General features: G+C 42.0%; 2 protein-coding genes across 4 annotated transcripts in view; one reads left to right on the plus strand and one right to left on the minus strand.

Moving 5' to 3' along the window:
* The window catches only part of gpam (glycerol-3-phosphate acyltransferase, mitochondrial), a 36,093-nt gene extending 31,183 nt beyond the window's left edge, over positions 1–4,910 (minus strand). For all 3 annotated transcript variants that reach the window (XR_003931909.1, XR_003931910.1, XM_030097544.1), the window contains exons 1-4: positions 4,714–4,910; positions 1,353–1,491; positions 1,111–1,230; positions 814–887 (exon numbers count right to left, since the gene is read on the minus strand). Coding sequence is in view for 1 of the 3 variants with exons in the window: in XM_030097544.1 (XP_029953404.1) it covers positions 814–887; positions 1,111–1,230; positions 1,353–1,436 (278 nt within the window). In the remaining 2 variants the exon portion in view is untranslated. The remainder of the gene's footprint in view (positions 1–813; positions 888–1,110; positions 1,231–1,352; positions 1,492–4,713) is intronic.
* Positions 4,911–6,001: 1,091 nt separating this feature from the next.
* LOC115393677 (60S ribosomal protein L19-like) lies at positions 6,002–8,209 on the plus strand. Its single transcript, XM_030098784.1, has 6 exons — positions 6,002–6,052; positions 7,040–7,146; positions 7,248–7,370; positions 7,554–7,674; positions 7,787–7,897; positions 8,016–8,209. Exons 1-6 carry the CDS (start codon positions 6,048–6,050, stop codon positions 8,140–8,142), a joined length of 594 nt encoding a protein of 197 aa, XP_029954644.1. The 5' UTR covers positions 6,002–6,047; the 3' UTR covers positions 8,143–8,209.
* Positions 8,210–19,348: the final 11,139 nt, after the last annotated feature.

Genomic DNA, 19,348 nt, shown 5'->3' on the forward strand with positions numbered 1-19,348 from the left:
GAGGAGGCAAGTAAGTGTCTTTATTTAGTCACTGTACTTAAACAGGTTTTCAGACATTGTTGCTTCGTTTGAGGAATTTTCGGGGGATTTTTTTTTAATTTTTAATTTGTTAAAGATATTTACCTTCTTCTCATTGCAACTTTCAAACTGGCTCGCTTCTTGTTTTAACCTCTACGATTCAGAGATCTAGAGAAAAGATCAAAGCAGCTGACGGTCGCAGGTATCCATGCTTAGAATGATGAAGCTGCATTAATAATGGATGAAAGTTAAGACTTCCTGTTTTCGTCTTGATAATTAAAAACTTAAGCTCAATTTGTAATGTTTTACATAAATAAATGATAAAATGTACTTTGTAGCTACAGAAAGAGTGCCATTAGGGATGATAAACATAGTATTACTATTACAGTGAATTGTGTAGTTTTTATTATTTCAACCAGTCTTCATGAAGACACATTTTAGACTAAACCAAGCTTTAATTATTTCAGTGTTGGATTATTATGCTGTCCTATTGGGTTTTGCCTGCAGTCGCTGGAGTGTGCATGTGTCTGGTGTCCACTGACAAACACTTTAAATTATTCACCTGTCGATCTTTCCAAGGTTTCACAGATGGGTCCTTTTGACTGAGATGCATTTACTATGCACAGGTTGTTAGCTATTCTTTCACCTGTCTGAACTGTATTGACTCCACCACACAGGAGGGGGCTTTCATCGGTAACATATGAAAAGTCAAACAGCTTGACTCGTCGTGACATCTGTGAGGCTCGACCTGCAAGAACCATGTGATGCCAGCAGACTGCATCTGTGTGTGTTTACCTCGTGTGGGTCTCATTGATGTAGATGACGTTGCGCAGTCCCAAAGATGGAATACTGGGGTTGAATAATCTCTCCTGCAGAAAGGAAAACTTTCAGTTGCTTGGCTTCACTGTTTGTCATTTATTATATGAATTCTAACTTTCTGTGGTGACAACAGTTTTTACACTTTAAAAGGGGAAAAAAAAACAAACAAACTTGCATTTCTTGGGTAAAAACCTCTGTCGTTTTATGATAAGTACAATATAACTACAGCTCAGCAAATGAAGTTGGAGCTAATTAGCCAGAATGTAACCTTACCCAGCTCTGTGGCGTACAGGAGTGACAGCAGCGACCTACAAAAGGCCTCTTTCTGTTCAGCAGGCCCTCCTTCCACGTGCTGGCGACACAGCGCAGGACTGACGGGCTGGTGCTGCGGTCCTGGAAACACACACACACACACACACACACATCAAACACATGAGAGGACCTGCACCGAGACCGTATTGATCTGACGTGGTGAATGTGGCGTTATGAAGATGAATCTGCGGTCTGTGGCTCACCGAGTCGTCGTTGGGATGTTTCCAGCGGTTGCACCACTGCTCGCCGTTGTTGACCTGCAGCAACAGGCCATCAGACAGCTCCATGTCCACAGCTGTCCTTTCAACTCCCGCCAGATCTCACACACCACTAGCTGGCAAGCTGGAAACAGAGAAACAGGCATTTCAAAGGATGACATTTAAACAGATCTCATTACTCAAACACACCGCATGCATATCTCAATAGATAAAGACAGCAGTTTACTGAAAACTGCATCTTTCCATCAATAGTCAGGTCAAGACCGGGGTTAAATCTCAATGGGTTAAAACACATGCTTGCAAATGATGTTTCGGCTTGTGCAAAAATATTTGGAAGCTTCAATGTTTGTGACAAATTATATGAAAAAAACATGTGCTGTAGGATTGGCACACAGTACTGTGTGTGTGTGTGTGTGTGTGTGTGTGTGTGTGTGTGTGTGTGTGTGTGTGTGTGTGTGTGTGTGTGTGTGTGTGTGTGTGTTCTTCACTGAGCTGGTGATGTAAATTGCTCATGGGGCGATGGCAGGGCAGGGCAGGTCCACCCTGCCTTCAGTCGTCTTGGACTGGCTCTGCTGCCACGCCGAGTTGAACAAGTAGTGTCGAGGATGGATTACCTTTTCCATTGTGTTTTCTTTTTTTGAGGTGACCGTGTAAAACCCATTTCGAACTACACAATCACTTTTACTCATTCACACACCAACGACAACCAGCTTGACCTCTACTGGGAGGAACTTGGAGAATCAACCCTCCAGCCGTTGGATTGCAGGATGACCTGCTTTACCGGCCACAGAAGTCATGTTTGTGATGTCCTGCATTTGCTTTATTTGCATTTTGAAGATACGGATTGTGATGAAGAAGAATGAAATGTTCAGCCTCAGATTTGAACGGATTCATCAGAGACCAGGTTGCTCAGGTTTGACCAGCTTTACTACCTACACAAAAATAAGACACTGAACAAAAGGAAACAACTCCGTGAGAAAAATCCTTTTCTTTTACTCATAGTTCAGGTTCACGCTGCATAATCAAACATTTATTTGACATGATGGTTTACTTTTCTAATAGAAGGAGGCTATATTAGGCTGTGATGCTTTGAACCCCAGTTGGAGCAAAATACTTTGTCATATTACAAACCACTGAAACATCTTCAGCCTCATTCCAAGACTACTCACTTTGAAAACAAGCTTAAATAATTCACGACTGGTGTGTATCATTATGACATATTGATGCTCCTGTCTTACTTTCTGCAAATCAGCAAGAAAAAAACGGAGAAGATGTGGAGTCAGGCGATCTGGAGACAAAGTTAATCAACAGAAAACACTGCAGGAGTTCGGAAGTGGGTTAGTGAGTCACTTTATGAATGAATGCTGTGCCACCGAGCACTGTACAGTATGTGTGTCAGCGCAGCTCCATCTTTCCGTGAATAATAAGCCTGAGGGAAACAGCAGACATGCCGGCCTCTTGGCAAACCTAATCCTGTCTAACTGATGTCCAACAATGAGTGAATGAACTCTGAGCCTTTGTCTCCTTGCGGTGTCTGGGTCGGAGCAGGTGATACGCAGGATGAGGGGAAGCCGGGTTTCTGACGGGGTCAACGACCGGCAGAGCTCTGGTTGGTGGGGTGACTTTGTTGGAAGCAAAACAAAAAGAGCCGGAGAATGAGGAGAGGGGGAGATTAGGTAACAGCGAAGGGAGCCTTTGTGGGATTTAAGTTACAGAGCTACAGAAATAATTACATAAACTCACGACTTCAGTTTTCTCATTTCTAATAGTAAACAACTGAAAGTTATTAAGACTTGAACGATGTGATGAGAGAATCTCTAAAATTCATGTTAAGGGTGAAAATCTGTAGCTGTCTGAGGAACATGGGATGATACAATAAACCAGGAGTCTGTGTTTCCCTGTGACAGGTTGGTCATCTGTTGAGGATGTATCCTGCCTTTACACCTCTGATTCTGAATTGGTGCATTATATAGTGATGTTTTTTTAGTAGTTTTTTCATACTTCACATATGCATCCACTTACATGGATGGATGGATGGATGGAGTTGTGCATCATTGCATGTTTTCTGCTAAACAACAATAAATTTAAAAACATACCAGAACCCAGGAAAGGCTTTTTAAGATAGCTGTTAATTATTGGTATTCATTATAACATCAACACCACAGTGTTGTACATTTGTGATCTAGTGTACTTTTTGTGTATAAACCAGTGTATTGGAGGAGAGTGTAGGTCAATGGTGACTGTAATTGGATGGACAGTATAATTTTGATAGAGTAATAGGCATGTAAAGGTGTATCTACAGACTTCAATGTCTTGAAGTGGCTACAGGAATGCCCTTTAAAAGCACAGGACAGAGTTATAATCTCAGTTGCGTCCTTGTGTGTGTTGGTGTTAATATGAGCAGATGATAATCCCTGACAAAAAAGCTCATTCATTTCATTGACCTGTTACAAGCAAGTATCTTGCCTATATTTCTGTAATCGCGTCTTAAATTAATTCCAGCTTTAGGAAACCGCTATAGTGAGACTGAAGAGCCACACGATTTGATACATGGCATCATTCATGAATGAAATAATTATTTAAAAGGCGGGGCTCCCCCCCACGCTATCATAAATCGTCTATGTTTTAACAACAGGGAAACATCTCTGTATCGCTGCAGTCCATCACTGGGTTAATCCATCGCAGACGCCCCGAGACGCCTCCAATAAGCAGGTCAAACACGAGAAGTCTCTTTGTGACAGATGGGCAGTGCGGATAACCAGCTGAGCAGACAACAATAGCACAACCCTTCCAGCCTGCCGTCTGCCCGGCCACACTGTACCGAGGTGTGTGTGTTTGTTTGTTTGGCTGGAGCTGCGGTCCGATGACATGTGCTCTGAAAGTCTCCGGTTATTCCCATGTGCTGATCCGTTATTCAAACCCGCTTCTGTCCCGTCTGTACGCAGAGAACATGGCATGCTGCCGAGCCTCATGATGAGGCTGAGGAGAACCCACGATGGGCTCCTTTTAGTGGATATCTGATGATTTATCCTCATAAGTGTTCGTGTGGGACGACAAATGGGAGGCTGCAGAACCGTGTAGCGTGACGGCTCCTCTGGAAGTCAATGTCAATGTAAAGTTAACCAGGCTAATCGCGCCTCATCGACACAAATGATGCTCCCCTCGCCGGTAAAAGCCCTGTCCACGGTGCCGCGTGAAGCAGCGTGAGCACGGTCACCGTTTCCACGACGGGAGCCGGTCGGCCGCGTTACGAACAGCAACTAACAGTTTCTTCCACACCGCTGCCGATGTGGCTGCTAGCATTCATGTAGCCTGATAGCTTCAGTCTCCCCGGCATCTCGCTTACCTTTGATATTGGGTTGCGCTGACTCATATCGGAAAAATAAGTCCGTCGACAAAACAGCCAGCCGTCGAGGACGCGAGGGCCACCGAATATCAGCGCACAAGCTGCGTTCTGCCCTCAGAGGACGGGTCGGCAAGGCTCCGGCTCCGGTGGGGATGTGTGACAGGAGGCAGCGCCACTCACGACTGTTATGGTACAGACGGCAGCCAATAACCAGCCTGCGGTTATACAAGCGACCAGCAGTGGGCGCTGCGGTTCTCACTTTGACAAGCAAAGGGTGCTGCGGTTCTGACCGCCACCAGTAGAGGGCGATATAGTTCTTCCAATCCAATAATATGCTGCAGTTCTAAATAATACAAACAGAGGGCGCTGCAGCACTAAGGCAACAAGAGGGCAGTTTTTTTCAACATCGAGATAAGTAAGATGATTCTGCTCGCCACACTGACATGAAGAAAACATATTTTAATTAAGTAAAAATATTATTATCTCTGTTGCTCCTGACCGTATTTTACTCATTACTCTTTGTTTATTTTCTCCCCATAGGAGTGAAGATCAATGCATTTTTTGTTGTTGTTGTGACCAAATAATAAACTTTGCATACATGTAAGTATATGCACAGATTGCGAAGATTTGTATTATAATTTATGGATTATTTTTACACCATTCTATCCATTTTTCACAGCATTATCTCACAATGCTATGAGGAAAACTGGACTCTTTCAGTCAGAATTCTTCTTATCTGTGATTAGTTTTGAAATGTCATATTTTACCAAAATAGTCATGTAATTCCATCAAAATTTGTTGAAAAACTCTGTTCAATTGAATCGCATCTTGTATATCTAAATACACCAGATAAACATCTTACAATCTCCAAAAATGATGTTTTGGAAAAGTAATCCTGCTTTCATAGGATTGATGACATAATTATTGCACATGTTTGCATCATGATGAAAGCTTTATTGACATATTGCTGACGAGAAACTGAATTTGTCCATGACTGGTTTTAATTGAATTTAAAAGATTCTCAAAATGAAAATAGTCAGAAATTTTTCATTCTTTTGAGCGTTCTTCTTCTTTAGTGGAATACACCACTTTGGGGAGATAGGGGATAGCACAGCAAAGTTAGTGTGATGGTGCATAGTTAAATAACAAAAAATACAACAAAGGAATTACTATTTCTGAGCTATAGCACTAGATATTTTTCAGGAACTGTTAATTAATTGCAGAATTTGTGATTTTTATTTATCAACTTGTACTTGTCTCACCTTTGACGATATCTACAATGGTACAGACTTGCTCGGTCTATTTCCGTCGTCTCTGTCGAGCCAGCAGCAGCCATGAGGTAAGGTTGCTGGTTAAATATGTCCAAGCTTTGCCTTTATTCTGATCGATGTTTACGTGATGTAGTTTGTATCGTTATCTAAGAGCTTGTGGGAAGGTATGATCCAGCTTGAACTGGAGTAAAGGGACTGGTTTTTACGAGTGTGTGTAAAGGGCCTGCTTTGCTAAGCTAAGCTAACCAAGCTATGCTAACCGAGACATGTCATAACACGTTAGCGGAGCAGCCTCGGTGGAGCAGTTCCTTAGCTGGGAGAAAAAAAGATCTTTAGATGGGATCGGTCCAGTGTTTGTCAGTCAGACAGGTTTTTAATTGGAAGAGCTGTTGTAAATCTACTGTTCTCTCTACAGAACAGCGCCGCTCCCCTCTTTCGCTTGTTGTTCTGTGTTCTAAAGTCTGTGAATTAAATGTCCGGGTGGATCATCACAATTATAGTCCATTAATAACGAGTCAAAAACAAAATGCCTTTGAGGATAAAATTAATATAATGACGGTGACCTGAAGTGCAAATTGACTACAAAGCTGCGTTTGACCACTGAAACACAAAACTAGTGAGCCTCAAATTTTTAAAGTGATATTAAAAGACGATGGAGACAAATGCGAATGATCTGAATGATACAAAATGGCCACAGATTGAATGAAAGCAAACACAACAAAGTGATAAATTATTGCTCACTTGGAAGGTTTAATGTGTCAAGTCATAAAAAAATAGGTGCTGACCACGAGCCATAAATGGCTTACACGTTGACCTAACAGTGTTCACTAAACATTTATTTCCACCAATAAAACTGCTTGATTTTTCTAAAATTTTGACAAAAGACCACACTGTACCGAGACACCCAAGTCCCATACTGAAAGCTCAACAATGCATTCCCGAGTTAACTGATTTTGATTGGTCTCAAAGTGATACTAGGAGGATGAATTCTTTAAATATGCATTCTGTAGAAGTTCTGTCAATGTCTCTTCTAATAAACATGTCTCTCATTTCAGCATGCTCAGGCTCCAGAAGCGCTTGGCGTCCAGCGTCTTGCGCTGCGGCAAGAAGAAGGTGTGGTTGGACCCCAACGAGACCAATGAGATTGCCAATGCAAACTCTCGTGAGTGGTTTCCCTCAAATCTAAGAGATTTAGTTCATTTCGAGGCCAGTCTCGATTGGTCTTTGTTAATTTATGCCTTCATCAAATCGTTTGCACCACAGGTCAGCAGATCCGAAAACTGGTCAAGGATGGATTGATCATCAGGAAACCCGTGACTGTTCATTCCCGTGCCCGCTGCCGCAAGAACACGTTGGCACGCCGCAAGGGACGTCATATGGGCTACGGTCAGTAATCAATCTTCTAGTATTGTTTATTTTAGACTCTACATTTTTACTTGTGATCTTTTTAACAAATTTAGATTACACTGAGTAGCTGTGTCTTGAAAAAAATTGAAGACTTGCCCTTAAGTCCTCCCACCAGTAGCAGTTTTACCTTTGAGGATTAAATGCCGCTCCTTTCTTTTCCAGGTAAGAGAAAGGGTACAGCCAATGCTCGTATGCCAGAGAAGCTTTGTTGGATGCGACGCATGAGAATCCTGCGCCGTCTGCTCCGCCGTTACAGGGAATCCAAGAAAATTGACAGGCACATGTAAGTGTGAATGTGCTCACTGATGCTGATGAAGCCAGTGTAGATTTGATTCCAACTTGAGGAGGATTGGCCTTGTTTTGTTGTGTGCTAAGGTATTTATCTTTGTCCTCAGGTACCACAGTCTCTACCTGAGGGCCAAGGGTAACGTCTTCAAAAACAAGCGTATCCTGATGGAGCACATCCACAAACTGAAGGCAGACAAGGCTCGCAAGAAGCTCCTGGCGTAAGTCGCATCAAAGTTTAATTCTTCAAAAAAGATATTTTCCTCAGTGTGAGAGCTCAGGCCTTCTTTTTATCTTCTTATGTTAAAAGTCAATCTCTGCTTCTTTTTACCCACTCAGTGACCAGGCTGAGGCTCGCCGCTCCAAGACCAAGGAGGCTCGCAAACGCAGAGAAGAGCGTCTCCTGGCCAAGAAAGAAGAGATGATGAAGATGCTGTCAAAGGAGGAGGAAACTGCAAAAAAATAAATCCCAAATATATTAATTAGTGTTGTCAAAATCAGCTTTTTGAGGGTAATAAATTTGGACAAAAGGAGTTGTATTGTGTGGCTGCTGCTTTCCCTTCCTCATGGAATTTTAGCATTACTTTTTTATATATATACATATATGCTAAAATGATGCATAAAAGCGCTAGTAACTTGCCTATATACCTTTAAAATTTGTGTAAAATGTGCAACAATCAATTTAAGTTTTATGCGTCCACACTATTCCTATTGACCAACAGGTGGCAGCAAAGCACAAGGAGAGAAACATTGTTTTGGCAGGAGAAGCAGGCAAAATTGAAAAAGATGCCCTGCCTTTCTTTTTTTGTCCAGTTAATATCAAAGAAGTTTTCTGAGTAAAGTCTGTGAATACAGGTCAAAAATCTGTGATTAAACAAGTATATTTAAAAGAAAAAAAAAATCTATAATACTTGTGCACAAGGTGTGTTTTAAGCAAATGGTGAGTCATGAAAGGCCAGACCGCAAGAACGCATATTCTATACCAGTTTACCAGTAACGGTCACCTATATTTACACCAATGGGTAGTTTCCCAGCCACCAAATCAGCTTGAAATGCTTTACACTGTGGTGGGAAACGAGTCCCCAGACATGCAGACGTGATGTCCCCAGACATGTCCCCAGACATCACGTCTTCTATGCATGCATAGAAGACGTGAAAACTCCACTCAGAAAAGCTCCCAAGGCCCGAGTCAAACCAGGCGTACTTTTGCTGCCAGTTATATGTGCTCTAACCAAAAGAATGATGGTGAAACTTTAGATCAATATAAAGAGACTGCATGTCGAAGCTTTTCATTCACTGCCATGCTACTCTGTTTTGAGTTGTAGTTGGTTTTTGTGTCCTATTTATTGTGCAAAAACAATAGTTTGCAAGCTGCAAGTCATGTTTGTGAAGAGTCACATTTAAAATCAGACTTTGGGAAGGTGGACTAAACTTAATATCCTGATTTAATTTAGATGCACAACAATGTCAAAGTGTGTACTTTCACAAAAAATGTAATTTATCAGCATGCGGTCATTAACAAATGCCTCTGCAGAGGCTATCCACATAAATAAATGTGAGCGCTGCAGAAAGATGTCACAGGGATTACTGAAGGAGAAACCAGCCTTTGTACAGCCAAGCCGTTTTGTAGCTCCATTAATGTATTTCTTCATTACCAGGAGGCACTCCTATTTCCTGAAGCGTGAGGCTTAATGGGATTAGATAAGGAGAGAAGTATGAGCCGAAACGAAGCAGACCTCTTTATTACAGTTGGCCTTCAACCCAGGCAAACAAATGGAGCACATTGAAGAGTTCAGAGGCTCCTTAATAACAATTGAAACGTGGAGATGAGAGCAATTAAAGGGAGATTATTTTTAAATGTAAAAACAGTCATCTAAAACACTAAATGAATTGCCCTTCTTATGACAGTTTAATTACTGGTATTTACTGAGAGTGGCGCTGTAATGTCAGTGCTTTGTCATCTTCTTTCAACATATTGCCTACGTAATCATATAATCTCTGTGACGAACTGGGTACCTGTCCAGCATGTGTCCTGCTTTTGCTTACGGACAGCTGTGATCAGGTTCACCATGAGGCTAAATTTTTTAATGTGGCAGGCTTTTTGAATACGGCCGGATCATTTCTATTTTGAGCATTCGATACCCTTTTCACAATCCTTTTCAGAAAGACACATCAAGATCACACCTGCATATGGACCAGGATTATGAACCTGATCGTCCTCCGTCAGTCTTATCTTTTCAGTTATTTCTATGCCTTCACCTTTATAGATCCTTGTCTTGATAGAGGATGGAGGGCTCTCTCATGAACTCTCATTCATGTGTGATGATTAAAGAAGGATCACCAGTGCCCAGAGTTACAAATTACACATCAATCAGATTTAACACAGGGTCAGATAAGACGGATGCACCAGGTATTGTGTTTTTTGTGCTACGCTACAGGAGATCCTCAGTGCTCTGCACTAAAACAAATGTAACCATCAGGAAAATCACATGAGACACCGAGCAGTGATTGTTCTGGCTCAAAGAGGGCCGTCTCTAATTATCCAGTGAAAGGGGAGGGACAATTCACAAGGCGGTAGTACCTTGACTTCTGATGAAGCTGTTGCTCTTGTAAAGGGCAAATTAAACACTCTCATCCGCTGGAGTTTTCCGAGCTGCCTTGTGATTAAAACTGGCAGCTTTCTGGACGCATTTTGTTGAACTTGGGCGTCACTTTTATCATCTCTTTATGCATTCAATCAGAGTATTATGTAAGCAGTCATGGATAATTTAATAGTGGATCACTCTATCAGTAAGCTTGGTTCTGTAATCGTTAGTGGAGTTTCCATGTTATCCCTGAGCATGCACAGGGGTTGTCCCATGGTCCAGACTGGAGTGAAAGTAAACGGTTTTCAGGCTAGGGTTATTCATAAAAGTTTATTATTTTGTGTATTTAAAACCTCCATCTCCAGAAAGTCAATTTGCAACACATTCAACACAGTTATTTTCCCATTTTTTTTCAGGTAAAAACCATGACCTGCAAGTTTGTCCCAGGTCGACAGGATGCATATCAAATATGTTCATGTTGTACTCTGAGCAGACATTGTTAATGTATGATTCATACAGAAATCCTCTTCAATTAATTCAGACGGTCTAGATTCAGAGTTTTTTTTTTTACCATTAGAGGACTTCTTGTTCCCTGTTTGACTGAAGGACACAACGGCTTTTAGAAACCGGAATAAATTACAGAGCCGCCCCTGTGAATGACGAGTTCACTGCTTTTCCTGCAGCGTCATGCTCGGTGTGCGGTGACATGTGGTCACTGGATACACGGGCGTCCGGTTAGAGGTCAGGTTGCACCACATAGTGCAGACAGAATTAGACTTCGATAAGAGATCGCCTGAACTTGAGTAAAATCCTACAATGGGGAACCATTAGACAACAGTATGTGTGATGTTTTGAGTAATAAAATGGTGACTTTATGCATTTCTGAAATATTATGTTGTCATTTTGTCTTTATATCACATGAAAGTTTTCTAAAAATGTGTTTTCTCTTATTTTATTGAGTACTATACGTGCGGCCTCTTCACGCCGTCACTTCTAAGGAGCCTCATTTGAAGACATTAATGACAATTAAAGGGGCGCAAATACAGCTGCCAATTACTGTTTGGAAAACACAGCCGCAGCTTAACTGCGAATCAACCAGAATTAATCGGTTCTGTTGTAAACGGTGCTGTACGCAGCCGTCGACTGAAAGCCCCATTTGATGATAAATGAGTCAGAGAAGCTCATTCATCAATAACTGATTAAAATGCTAAATGAAACTGTTTTCTACTGCATGAAGAGATGATTCATTTTCCCACATTTTGCAAGAAGTGTGTGAAATGTAATGTATTCCGTGTTTGGTTGGGTAACACAGGGCAATTTGAATTGTTTACAAGGATTTATTCATTAATCTATTGGACCAGGATCATCCGACAGTTTATATATGAATTTGGACCATCTATGGAAGCACACAAGATCTACAGGACAAACTAAATATGAGATGCAGCTTAAATTGGATGGGAAAAAGAAACCAGCTTCTCACAAGGGAACTGGAGGAAAGTGAGAGTTGAACAAAAGGCCAGGAGCTCAGAGTCAGATCGGCGGAGATAAAGTTCAGAGAGAAGACAACGTACCGCTTCCAACATCATCTTAACAGAAGGTTTAGCGCTGAATGCATCAAACACCGAGATGCAGCAGTGGATGAGGAAAAACAGAGATACAAAAAATAAACCTGTAAATACCAGATGGCAGGACAGAAGTTCATCATTAAAGGTGATAGTTTGATGCAAATGTCAGTTAGGGAAAACAATACTCAAGTCGTCACCTTAAAGACAATTCCCCTGATGTGCAGCTGGTGTCACCAAGTTCTCCAGCTCTCCCTGCTCTGTTCAGCATTCCAGTGTAAGTTTGCACCACAAAACAGTGTATAAAGTCATTCAAAGCAGCAATCCAAGGAGGAGGTAATGCAGCAATGGCGGAAACAGCGATAGAGTGTAGAATATCTACCACACAGAAAACACTGCCCTCACATACTGTTCAGAAAAATGGACATGGATACATTAATAATACCCTTTCACTAATATCAGCAAGTTGTCAGCGTCCAGTTTCATAATTTGGTTAGAATCACTCTGGTCTGAGAACACAGGTTTGATTCCCGGTGTTATCAAACGCTCACATATCTTCCTACTGACCAGGAAAATGGATCTTACTCACCAAAAACAAGACACATTTGAACTTTGAGTCACTCAGTAAGAAATTTTTACATTCAATTGTGAGAAAAAAAGAATTTTGATTGTCAAAAAGAAGTAAAATAAGATAGGATCTTAGATGAAAGAGATCGATGTGCTTCCACAATGTGTCTACAGACTGTTTCAATATAACATCTAAATATTGAAAAGATCCTATTTCCAAATTAGTCTGAAATGTATGTTTTTGGACTGCGTTATGAGTACAGGGTGTAAAATTTACATAGTAAGGCCTCTGGTCCCCCCCAACCCGGACTCCACCCTGGAAAGTTCTCACCATAAGCTCCCGACTATTCAGCAGCTTTTTCCTCTGACAGCTCATTTTGTCCTGCATTCTACCCTGTTTTCATCTTTCTGCTCTTTCTTCCAGCTGCAAGGCAAAAGTTACTTTCAACTCCTCGCCTGTCTTGCTGAATCTTCACTGTGCATGGTAGCTGTTTTTTTTTTTTTTTTTTGGGCTTTTTAATCTTTTCATTTGTCATAATAGTTGTTGAACTGGATGAAGAGAGAACCACCAGCTTCAGCTGAGGTCAAGCAAAGCATCTTTAACAAAACAGAGCAGCTCCAATTATTCTCTGATCCCTGTGCCTTAACAGCACGGACCCGGTCTGTGACACTTCAGCTCAAACAGAATAAATCTGACCTCTGTAAGAGGAGCGCTTAAATAACTTTTTTGTCTTGAATGGGAATATGAAAACAAAGGACTGTGATGTGTCCAGTTTATATATACATACAGCGAGAGGACAGAGCTGGAGTATGCCTGCTGAAAGATTAATATCTTCCGATGCACAAATGCACTGTGAGAGCTCGAAGAAAATCGGTCCGCAGGAATTCAAATCCTTTTCTTAGCAACTTAATGGATTTCGGAGTGCTTTCAAGATTTCAGAGCGTGTTGAATTTGGAAGCAATTTAATGAAAGGTGAGGAATGAAGCACACTCAGGCCTTAGAAGACACATATAGCTGCAATTTGAGGGCCACAGAGTCAGGAAACATCACGGTTTTGACAGCAGAAATAATGCAGACCGACCAGCAAACACAATAAACAGTTTTACAAAAAAATCGGACTCTCTCTAATCGCCTGCCAGGCGTCAGACTAACCGGCCAGACCTCAGGTGAAAGTGCAGGGTGTTTCAGAATGCTGCCCAACCTTGAGGCATCACATCACCTTGTTTGGGGAAAGACGATTCCTCGCAGCAGATAAAAATCCTGTTAACGCTCCATTACAGCTGAGCACCAGCTGTGAAACTCTAGCAGCAGTTTAGGGATCACATAAATTCCTGCAGCTTATGTTACATTTTACTAAAGTTTCATCCAATACAAAAGTCTGATGGATGTGGACCTTTCATGAGTGCTGATGTTCAGTGAAACAGCACTCAGACACGTCACTGCTGCATCACTGCACCTCGCAGTGGTTTCAAATTCCATCATTGACGCAAACCACAACTAAACAAGCTCATCAGCATAACACTGATGCAGCTCTGACTGTGTAACTAGCACAGAGCTGAAGGCTTGTGGAGCAATCCATCACCAAAAGGCTCGCAGTCATTTGTTAACAAGCATGAACACCGACGCAAACTAACCCTCTTAAACCCTCTTGATCAAAAGAAACGGGCCGATTTGAGCTGGAAAAACGTGAAGGAAAACGTTCTCCTTCCCCAGCCGAGAGCCATGTCCTCCCGTCCTTGTACATTAATTGTACAGCTTGACTTTCCTTTTGCAGGCAAGTCAAGAGGCCAACAATCACATCAAAGCTACATCACAAGCCAGAGGTTAAAGACGGGGGGAGTTGAGGAGGAGGAGGAGGAGGAGGAGGAGGAGGAGGAGGAGGAGGGGTGGAGTGCTACTCGCTGATTAGAGTACGGCGGGTGAAGAGCTGTGGAGTTTAATCTCATTGCGGTGTGCGGCTTTTGGAGTGGCGGCGCGGAGGTAAGGCACGGCGAGCAGGTGTGAAGGTGGGGTGGATCGGCCAGACCGGGGCACCACGCTGTGTTTCGGTGAGGCGCCACGAGGGCTTAATTCACAAAAAAAACATCTGTGGAAACCAAAGAGACGGCCATCTGGTAGACAGACTGACATCTCGTGGAGATATTCACTTGAGGTACAGAGACAGTCGCATCGCAGTCAACAAGGTGCGACTTTGAAGTTGAAATGAGGGATTGAAAAGTTTTGGTTGTGTCAGCCTGGACATGTAGAATGTTAGTTGTTTAAACATCACAAGAAATACTTTAACTTCTATTTTCTACATCCGTCCATCTTCTTTGTTGAAGGCAGGATGCAACATAGACAGATTATCAGTCAATCCTAAGAGCTTTTTGATTTTTTTTGGTCTTCTTCATCTCTCCGCCAGTCGTTTCAGAGGATCATCTGTTAATTATTCAGTGAAACGCAGAGAAAATTCCAACATCTTTATCTATGTAACCTCCCGGTCAGCCATACTTATTTTAAACAGTGTCTTTCATTACAGGACGTATGCCACTATATCTGGTGAGCATTTGCATGTTTTATGTGACTGTACGCCCGTGTGTGTGTGTGTGTGTGTGTGTGTGTGTGTGTGTGTCTCCAGCGTGTCTTTCATGTGTCGGCCCCTTGGGTCTACTTTCTCTGTCCTGTTCAGCCTCCGAGACCCGCTCGGCAGATATACGCTGACTCGGTGACACTTGCAGCCTGCTGTATCATCTCTTCGCTCTGGACGTTGCCATGCGGCGCTCATCCTGCCACAGACAGCATGTTTGCGCAAGCAGCATGCATCCTGGGAAAGTGTAGGCAGCCGCAGTGGCAGGAGATGAGACCATGCATTAAACATGTGGTCCCCGTGTTCCTCCTTCATATTTAATGGTCCAGTTGGCCAAGAATGTAAACATGACTGTAACCTGAAGGATGGTGGCAGCATAAGGCAGGGAGGAGGAAAGACATCTCAGGAGTTTTATTTATGATTTGAAGGCTTATTTTTGTTTTGCTTCAGTTTCTGGAAAGTTTTACTCCCTCAATCCACAGAACAAAACAGCTTCTAAAAGCAGGTAACTAATCAAAACTCGCATTAATTTAAACTGAAAACAGATGACCACAATAAGACATGGCTGAGCGATTACAGATACACAGACAAACTGACCAGGGAAAACAGAAAACCGGCAAATAAGTACACAACGGGAGTAAGGAGGCACAGCTGAAGACAATTAAGTGTAATTTGGAGAAAATGTGACACTGAAAAGAAAGAGGCAGAACTGTAAGTGACCTGAACTTGGGCGTACTGTATAAGTTTGTATAAGCATACTACACTATGAATTGTATGTTTTTTTTACTCTTTTCTTTGTCTTGTTTTTTTTAAATATCTGTTATTAACATATTTTTTTTTAAATTGCACAATACCAAACCTTAATCCTACTCAAATTGTGCTCCGAAACTAATCAAAGCATTTATCTATTAAAAAAATTGGAGTATCAAATGAAATTGTTGTCATATACAGTTTAATGTCAGGTAGCAAAGCATATAGCGTGATGCAAACTGTTACAATTACCTGAATAGCTATGCTACTTTGTTATGGTAATTGGCCTGTTTCCATCTCTGGTTATTAAAAAACAAAATAAAAAACTTAAGGCTGTAAATACTATGGAACACCGCTTCATATCCTGCACATTAATACACATCAGGACCCTAATGTGAATTCTACCCTCCGCCGCTCTGCTCTGCTGGTACATTAATAACTGCTCATAAAATGTTTCATAAACTTGATCTCCAACTCGAGAATCCACCTGCAGGCTTGACATTTCCCTAAAGGGCCGTTTATTATCGTCACCTTCCAGTCTGAGCTCAGCCGAGAGTTTTCCTCCCTGCGGGCGGCGAGGAGGGCACCGCTCAGACTTCAGACGTCACCTCCGCGCTTACATGTGACGACATGATGGAACTGGAGCATGAGAGCTGACTGGGAATGAGCTGTGATGTTACAATATCTAATCCGTAAACTGAAGGATGACTTTGTCCTGTTTGTACACTAACATCCGGTTGTGAAGACCTGCATGGGGATTATTTTTTTACTTCTGTGTTGGACACATAAGTCTGCAAGGTGTCTTCTCATCTCCAGAATGCTTCCCTCTTTCATCTTTTCCTCCAGAATCTGTTATTGTTGCCTGTTTGCACCGTTGTGCTGCGATCTTCACCCCGACTGCGAGGCCAGCCAGCAGCAGCTGCTCACTTTCCAAAGAGGCCGAGAACGGAGCGGCAACAAAATAGGATACGACATGACGGTGTAACAAATCGCGGCGTTAATGAGCCGTTTTATATCGTTTTCTGGAGCTGGCATGATAGGCTCAGGAGCAGTGTCTTTGATACGGGTGGAGTGGATTCGTCGCCACGAACTGAACACATCAAAGTCTCGTTGTGATGTTGATGGATGTAGCGTGAAACAGGAGTGAAAATGATTTGTTAAAGCGGAAGCAGCTTTTCATTCTGTCCTTATCGCCACAGAAAGAAAATTTCAGGGGGAGGATTCTGGCTTCCTCCGCTCCCTGAGCTCAGCGGTACGGTAAGCGGAGAGCGCTGCTGAAGGGCCGCGCCGTCTTCAGGACCGAAGTCAGCAGTTTCGTGAAATATAGGAGTGGCTTGATGTGCTGCCAGACGCACGCGTTTCTTTCTCCCTCTCTTAAGAAACAAAAATCACGTTTGATCCAGTTTGATAGCAGAACTGGGTCATGATTTGAGAAATGTTCCTTGCACCACAGCAGGGACACACACACACACACACGGAACATGCACAGACACACACTTTCTTTGCCAGCTTAGTCTATGGCCTGCCAGCAGCTTCCCCGCTGCCAATTAATTTTATTGGGAGCTAATCATATTATTTATGGTCATTAAGAACCAGCAGCCTTCTGAGGCGCTACACGGTCAGCTCAAATGAGGAATCCTAGTGTGTATCTCACTGATGCGGCCACGAAGGGCAACATTTTCTCTTTCTGATTAACTGAAATCATTTTAACTGTGAAATTACTGTATGGATAGAGAGTGAATATTCAAATCTTGTTTATTTTAGCCCATAGCAATGTGCCATTATGTTGTAACCATTTCTTCATCATGGTTTTAACTATTAAATGATGTTCAATATAGCGCCCATAATTTTGTAGTCGACTTTCAGTGCTAAATATTATAAAATGATGAATTGTGCATGAGTCTAATAATAAGCTGTGATGACAAGAAAGTACAGTTGTATGCACAGTATATATGATAAAAAAATCTGTAAAGGGGTATAGCTGAATATTCCACAATTCATTTTATATTAAATGCATCATATTCAGATTCACGTTACCTATTGCCTGCACCTTTTATGGCCTACAATGCAGCTAAGAACGCTCATGGTTAAAGTATGCATCACCAAGTTGTAAAAATTAAATCTGTCAATACTTGATGTACTTAATTTGAGTATATCAAGCAAAAAAAAAGAAACACAGGCGACTTATGAGTTCATCTGACTTTATTAAGGGGTGTGAAGATCACAGGACAGCTAGCCATGCAGAGAACTAGCCTGGTAGTGTGCGTAAAGGTGAGATGGAGGAGTCACCTGGTTGAACTGATCCTGAGCCAGTCTTGGTTCTAGTCAGTGACGACAATGTTCAGGAGCAGAATGGCGCACGCAGAGTGAAGACGGGCACTTTTTTTTTTTTTTTTTTTTTTGTAAAAGCTGGAGTTCAAATTCTTTGCAAAAAGCACATTTTTACATGTGTGGCTACACCGGAACTAAGCTGAATACAAAATAAAGTGAGTGACTAGAACTTGTTGTGCATAGTATCTGAAAAGATTTGTGCTGACAGGGTTAGGTGTTTATTGAGTACAGAGATGCATACATAGGCAAGTGAGATCATAAATCATTTTCTGTAAGTTCTAACTGTAACCGTAATGCCCTGAGTTGGCTTGTGGATAGCTGCAAACCTCCTGGTCTGAGTGCTATTCAGAGCCAACATATACAGTATCTTTATAAGGCTATGTACAAATACTGTCATGTTTTGTATGTACAGTTATTGCCCCGACAAAGGCAGCTTTTCCACTGTGTCACCTATTATAATATGATTAATAAACCAAATTGTGAAGTGAGTTTTGATCCAGTCCCTCAGAAATAAAAGCTATTCAACTCAAGTTTTGGTACACAACTTTCTCTAAAACTAAAAAAATTGACAAACCACTATTTTCCTACAGACAACACTGAATTTGGTTTTAAATCAATCGTCCTCTGCCATTTCTTCGCTCCCGGCTTTCCAGCAAGCGCGTGACAAAGTCAAGACAACACCATTCTCACACTGTAGTGCACGACCACGTGACGGCGAGTTTACAAACGGTACGCACAGAGGAGACGAAGGTCAGATTGTAACGGCGTGAAGCAGATGCTCGCGGCTGATTTCAGAGCTACGTGGAGCAGAGCGAGTTATAAAAACCTGTTAGCGTGTGGAAGAGTGCGAGTGAAGGGCATAGTGGAAAACTCCCCGAGGTGCTTTAAAAGCTTCTGTCACACTGGAGCTGTGAAGAGCAAAAACGTAACATATTCTAATTAGAGAGTAATCTGAAACATAGAAAACCCCAGTGTGTGTGTCTGTGTGTGTGTGTGTGTGTGTTATGACTTTGACAAGACTTTTTTTACATTATGTGATACCTGAATCCTTTTTTGAGTCAGACCGGAAGTGACAGGTATGTACATGATGAATCTGCATCGGAACAGCCAAACGTGCACAATGTGAGCTGCAGTCTTTACACACAGAACTTGACTACTGTGGCTCAAACCCTCAGTTGTATGAAACATACATCAAAAACCAAAAAGTGCTTGCACGACGACAATAAACAGTTCTTTTTTCCCCACAATCTTTATCCACAAACAATGAAATGAAGACTGACTGCTCACAAGGTCCTCGAGGCTTCAACATG

Source organism: Salarias fasciatus, chromosome 8, assembly GCF_902148845.1.
Source record: "Salarias fasciatus chromosome 8, fSalaFa1.1, whole genome shotgun sequence".
NCBI lineage: Eukaryota > Metazoa > Chordata > Actinopteri > Blenniiformes > Blenniidae > Salarias > Salarias fasciatus.

Excerpts from the sequence above, each read along its gene's own strand:
- LOC115393677 (XM_030098784.1), top strand. Across the intron at positions 7,371-7,553 it reads GGGACGTCATATGGGCTACG|GTAAGAGAAAGGGTACAGCC; the intron begins GTCAGTAATCAA and ends TTTCTTTTCCAG. Across the intron at positions 7,898-8,015 it reads GCTCGCAAGAAGCTCCTGGC|TGACCAGGCTGAGGCTCGCC; the intron begins GTAAGTCGCATC and ends TTACCCACTCAG.